This window comes from Charadrius vociferus, unplaced genomic scaffold, assembly GCF_000708025.1.
Source record: "Charadrius vociferus isolate BGI_N301 unplaced genomic scaffold, ASM70802v2 scaffold676, whole genome shotgun sequence".
NCBI classification, from domain to species: domain Eukaryota; kingdom Metazoa; phylum Chordata; class Aves; order Charadriiformes; family Charadriidae; genus Charadrius; species Charadrius vociferus.
Genome location: NW_009648661.1, coordinates 422,138 through 428,364, shown reverse-complemented (window position 1 = coordinate 428,364; position 6,227 = coordinate 422,138). Strand labels below are relative to the sequence as shown.

Genomic DNA, 6,227 nt, shown 5'->3' with positions numbered 1-6,227 from the left:
CTCCCCTGGGATAACCGGCCGTGGGGAGCCGTGAGGAGCCCCCCGTTCTCCGGGGCTTCCCGGGGCGACGGTCCCGCTCCTGGGCCGAGCTGTGGGGTACCGGCGGAGGGAAAGGCACGGAAGAAGCGAAGCTGCAACACTGAGGCTGTGTCCGGCGCTTGTAGCTCATCCGGATAATAAATAAATGCAGTCCCCGCGAAAACTTCCTGGCGGGAACGGGCTCCGGATGAACAAAACTGTTGTAGACACCCCCAGCGAGGAAAAAAAAAAAACCCAAACCCTAAAACCAAAGCAATGCAAAAACCAACACCTCTATTTAGAAGACGATAATACATTATTTTTTTTTTTAAATATGTTTCACTATCTAGATCCGACGGAGATCCTTCTTCATGAGAATAATCTTTTAATTGGGGAAAAAAATACTCTTGTGATTTTTAAAAGAAGTTTCCACTTGACAAGTAAAAAAAGTGTTAGGACTTCTCAAGGCCCAACACGTCCCTTAAGGTGGAGGTGTGCTTTTACCCCAAACTAAACCTAACTGCCGAGTCTGCGTTCGCACTGAACCACACAGCGGATACCTGCGACACAAATGCCAGAGAAAAATAGAACACCGTTTTTGTACCCTCCACCATCAAAAACAATGTCGTGTTGTGTTTTGGTTTTTAAGTTGAAACAAACCCCCCAAGACTTTAAGGATAAATGCATCGCTGACATGCAATGGGATCCGGTGCAGAGTCAGAGCAGTTAAGAGGTCTGTATGGAAAAGCATTTCAAATCATCGGCTTTTTTTTTTTTTACCCGGTAGCTACAGACGCTTAACGAAGTTTCACTCAGTGTTTTGGATTAGTTGTACAAATCAGTTTTGTGAAAGGACCAACGACATTAATAACAAACAGTCAGTGCATACTGGTAATAAGTAGCGTGCAACACTTTACAGAAAAGACAATACTCGGCCTACAGCCAAAATGGTCCGTTGTTCGCGGGCGATACCGGAGCCTGCTGTGTTGCCAGAAGGGTACTTCGCAGCCCACGCTCCTAAGGCCATTTTCCAGTTTTACCCGTGTCGTTCCTGTAATGAATCAGGCCATTTCATTTCTCGCTGAGGCAGTGGTTATGATCGTCTGTGGCTGTCAGTGCAGGTACAAAGAGAGTGCGTGGTTGAAAAAAAAAAAAAAGCAGGATCTCAAGCAGTTTTAAAATGTAGTTTGAAAGTTGTAACTTAGCTGGTAAGAAAAGTCTCCTCCCTTGATGACAGTGCAGATTCTCTTCCATCTCTATACTGCAAAAAGTTACGCTCGACACGATCGTTTCTCCACAGTGGACAACGCTGGGTAGTGGTAGTTGGTATTAGGTCAGCTCTAATAGTTTATTCTCCAAGCTCACATGTTAAAGAAAATCTCCTAAGACGTCCTGATGAGTGGGGACCTTTCATCTTCAGTACTCTGAAGGAAAAAAAAAATCACAACACAGCAAAGTTAAATGTGGCTCTTCAGAGAGCTTCCAGGGCGGGGAAGCTGGATGGCCGAGACTCCAAACGGGAAAGGAAAAAAGCTTTTGGCTCCTACTTCTAACTACAATTTGCTGTAAGAGAACCAGCACTGCGCTAAAAAAGCGCCAGAGGGTGGATGGCAGCTTGGGCAGGGACCTCAGGCTCACGGCAGCACCGCATAGGTGATGGCAGGCCGTAACCCTGCGTGGCAGGGGGATCACGAGGAAAGCTATAACCAGCTGAATTACTTCTGTTTGCAGGAAAAGCAACGAAAGCAATGCAGAGAAACCATGGAAATTCGGTGTCCCTTTGTCATTTTAATCCCTGTGCAGTGTTGAAGAACACCTGAGAGAGCTGGTATGAAGCTATACATGTAGGGTGGAGCTTTTTTTTTATGCCCGGGACAGGGAGCTGAGGCAATGGGACAGTTGTGACTCTAGCTGAGCCGGCAAGTAACACAGGAGGGCTTGAAAACTCCAAAGAGAACGTACCAGGCCCTCTTGTAAAGTACCCTGAAGTATGGTCCTGAGAGCATCTGCTCATGAAACGCCTCCTGGGTGAAAATCAAGAATGAAGCCAGGAGCGCCAAAGATCAGCTGCTCAAAGCCACTGCTCGAGGAGAGGAGGCCGTAGACCTCACCGCCAAGGTGCCGCCACTGCTGCCACTACCATCCCACCCCTAGTCCCACTGGAGATGTGATGGTAGTGGGACCCACCGAGCCAGATGGGTCCCACTGACTAAGAAAGCACACACGCGGCGTGGCTGGGTGCTCTGGAAGCACTCTCTTACAATGGTATGAGAAAGCATTTAGGAAACAACATACAAGCAAGGCTACACTAAGACCACAGCAACTACAAGGAGAAAACAGCCTACTAGAGTACCCAGTCTATTTCTCTGACCAAAGGATCCATAGTTTCTCTTGACAGAACTCGACTGCCTTGTCTACTGGGGTGAAAATTTGGCATCGGCTTTCAGTGTGACTTGTAACGTTAACGCCAGCATGTCATTTTGTGACAGAACTTTTCATAAGTAGAGGTACAAGCTACTGCTGTCTGGATAAAACTTTCTGCGTGCTGTTATCTGTAAAATTCATCTGTACTTTGGTCATAAATTTGCATGATGATTCTGAAAAATAATCAATTGGTGCAACACAATTGTTTCTACTGAGAACACTGTCAGATTGCTGCTGACTCAATCTGTCCATCAAATATGGTGGAATTTTTGCATCTTATCCTTCCGGGTCCTCTAGACAGGCTGATTTGGTTTTTTACTACTGTTGGCAAGGGAATTAGGCACAGAAGATACAACCTGCCTTACCACGTTTCTTATATTAGCTCCATTCCTTTCTTTTGCTGCATTTATTCTGAGTCTATTAAAACTTCCCTTCCCTAGAAAGGTCATTTTAAACAAAAACAACATATAAAAACATTTGTGTGCAGAAAGACACTGAACAGGTAACATCAATGAAAAGAAAATCAAATACAGGCGGATGTACAGTAAGCAAGGTCGAATTCAAATGCTACTTACCTCTTCACTTATCCCCCGGGACCTGCACACCAGCACAATAAAAACAATCCCAAAACCAATTCCTAGAGCCATGATTACGAAGGGGATTCCAGTTACAACACTGGCTTCCAGCAGGACGTGCTTGAGTTTGTTGGCAGATGCTTCATCAATCAGAACACTCTGGAGCAGAGAAAGAGACAAAGAGAAAAAAAGAGATTTATTTCTCATCTTCCTTTATATTAGACTGCTCTATTTTCGTGAAGGGTAGGGAGACAACACTCCCGCAACTCTCCATGTCTGCTTCATTGCTTCCTGATATACTTTCCCTCTAAGAATTCTTAGCTCTCCTCACACGGCCAGAGGGATCATCTAGTCTGCATTTCAAAAGAAAGTAGTGATTTTTAACTCTCAGTTTAGGAATGGAATAATACAGGCCTGGAATAACGGTGTACATCATCGAGACTAGTCCCCTGAAGTCTTCCCTGAATCCAGTGAATTCAGTGACCCAACTACAGCCCAGGAATACTCACAAAAGACTACTCAAAAAAGAGATGTGATCTCGCGAACTCTCGCCTCCTCGTCTGAGCAGCCCTTTTTTCTCATGGCCAATACCTTTGACATTAAAAGGACTGTCTGACTGAGAGTGTTTTGCAGGGCTGAACTTAATGCTATGGTCAACAGGGAGCAGGAGGACGTTAGTTAAGAAACGGCAACAGCTTCCTACCTATCGCTGTATCAAACAACAAGAAAAACAGCGCTTTCTTTTCTGGTTAGCTCAAAGACACTATTTTCTCAAGCATAAACATACCCCAATGCTGCAAAGAAATAACAAAAATATTTACCTCGTTTATATACATCACTGGGAAGACTAATGTTCGGATGTTGCCTGTTTCACTGTGGAAAAAAAAAAATAATTACAGGTTTGCAACTTTTCAACTTGAGGGTTTTGAAGACGGATTATAATAGAACAATGAACGAGGAAATTGTCCCTAAAAAACCTCTGGGCTGTTCCTTTTTATTGTCAATTTTCACTTCCCTACTGGAGTAGAACAATCTCAATCTCCAAGATGAATAATAAATTCTGTTTTAGGAAAAATTAGTTATTTTGGGACTTGGTGGGGAGAGAAAGAGAAGGATCCATAAGAGGCTCATTAATAACTGACTGAATGACAGATCTGTGCCAGTCAGCATTTTTGGAATGCTAAGATAAGCTGATCTTGAAAGTTACTCATATTTGTAAAACACAGAAACTATTGTCCAAGCAACATGTGCGTAGCAGCAAAACCCCCCAACATTTGGCACACATGAAGTAACAGCTTACTCCTAAGATGTGTTAATGGAACAGCTCCGGGCCACTAGAGAACAAGGTGGTGCTGTTCTGAAGAAACACCACCAACTCTCCCAAGGGGACCGGGCAGATAAAATACTTCTTTTTTTTAAGTTACAGTACATAGCAAAGCTGTGCCAATAAACATCAGCTCAGAAGCTGAATAGGAAGAATAGCCACCACACAGCTTTGGTGATGAGTAAATCGACATGTCAGAAAGACGCAAGATGAAATGAATGGTATTTCTGCACAACTGAGCTGCGGTTTGGGGACATCCCCCTCAAACGGGAACACCCAGAGAACCAGGCAGAATCCGCTTGCAACAAAGAAGAAACGGGGCATTTTACTCACACGTTACTCGGGATTGTACACTGTTCCCATTCGCAGGGTTGTACTGAGTGCTGAAGTTGCAGTACAAAGATTTCTCTTTATCATACCAGTGCAGTCACAGTCACACCAGTGAAAACTGCCCTCCAGCTGATCAAACGAGCTCTCCCTCCCAAGTTTTAGCACTTGCCTGCCATTGTGAGACGTACCGCTTGGTCTACTTTTTGGGCTTGTTGGGGAAAGGCAGGGGCAGCCCTGTCTAGGGTCACACCTCATTTGGTTTTCATGTGACCACTGCTGAGAAATGATGGTAACTACAATATTTTTGTGTCCTAAAAGCTGTGAAGAGTAGGATGGCACATCCCCACTGCAGTGAGTAGCCACTCTCCGAGTTCTAGCTGCACTCCACTGTGGCAGACATTCACTCTGGGCAAACAAACCAGTGTGATATGACTGATGCCATCACAAGCACCACGTGGAACCTGTCCGTAACATCTTGCTCTTCTTGGATACTGTCTTTATTCTGCAAATGGAACTGCAAAGTTTACTTGATCTGTGAGAAGAGAGGATACTGCCACTTGTAACTGAGATTTGACTGCATTTCTCTCTCTCTCTCTTGCTCTCTCCAACCAATAGTCCATCTGAAGACTGCAGACAAATTAATTTTGAATATCAAATCAGACCTGAGATATCCACCTGCCAGCAGAGAACACTTACAAAAATTCAGGTAATTTTCTGACGTGAACATTGATCTGCATCCGCTTGGCTGCTTGCAGGACAAGCCCTGTCAGCTGGGGAATAAAAGAAATCAGTGTCAAAAAAAAAAAAAAAAGAAAAGAGTTAACGTGCAATAATAGGAACTGGGAAAATACAACCTAGTATTTATACTGGTATGGACTTGACATTGCAAGACAAGTCCCACTTAGTGTTATTATTTATTTTCCTTCACCGGGGTACTCTTGTAACTCATACACCTCCATTCCAGTCTGCCTCTTAATTAAGGAGATGTGAAGAGGCTGCAATAGAGATAAGGGTGCCATCATGCTGTGCGAACTTAAACTTGGGCTACAGAGAGATCCCTTTTCTTCCAGATCCAGCTGTAGCTTTGGAAAAGGCCACCACCTACAGCTCTTTGTTGGGGTTTCTGAGTACTGTTGCAGAGACTCTGCAATCTCAGCCACAAGACAAACCTTCCTTTCGACAGGGTGAAAAACAGAGACGGACCACAGTCCGTGGGAGTGTACGGTCGCAGAGATAATAAGCGTGAAACACTTCTCACAGTAATGCCACCGCTACAGGAAGAGCTGCAATTGGATGCGCAGGAATATTTTCCTCGTTCGAGCAGCAAAATTTAGTCTGGAGAGTGGGTGGGATGGGGGAAGCGCAGAGCTCATTTTATCGAGGCACAAAAAAGCTGGGTAAGGAGGAGCAGGGTAACAGGAAGAACCTGGCACCAAAGCACTAGAGCTTAAGGGAGGAACTATGCAATTTCCTCCTGCTTGAGCTACGCATAACAGCTTCATGAGTCAGAGTACTCTGTTTCTGTAAACCAGGCAGGTCATGATTTTGCTCTTTCC

General features: G+C 44.6%; 1 protein-coding gene across 1 annotated transcript in view; it reads right to left on the bottom strand.

Annotated features, from left to right (window-relative positions):
* Positions 1 to 1,063: 1,063 nt before the first annotated feature.
* Positions 1,064 to 6,227, bottom strand: part of SCARB2 (scavenger receptor class B, member 2) — a 22,380-nt gene continuing 17,216 nt past the window's right edge. The window contains exons 9-12 of the mRNA XM_009886480.1: positions 5,368 to 5,441; positions 3,839 to 3,890; positions 3,018 to 3,176; positions 1,064 to 1,442 (exon numbers count right to left, since the gene is read on the bottom strand). Coding sequence (XP_009884782.1) covers positions 1,401 to 1,442; positions 3,018 to 3,176; positions 3,839 to 3,890; positions 5,368 to 5,441 — 327 coding nt within the window. The 3' untranslated portion in view covers positions 1,064 to 1,400. The remainder of the gene's footprint in view (positions 1,443 to 3,017; positions 3,177 to 3,838; positions 3,891 to 5,367; positions 5,442 to 6,227) is intronic.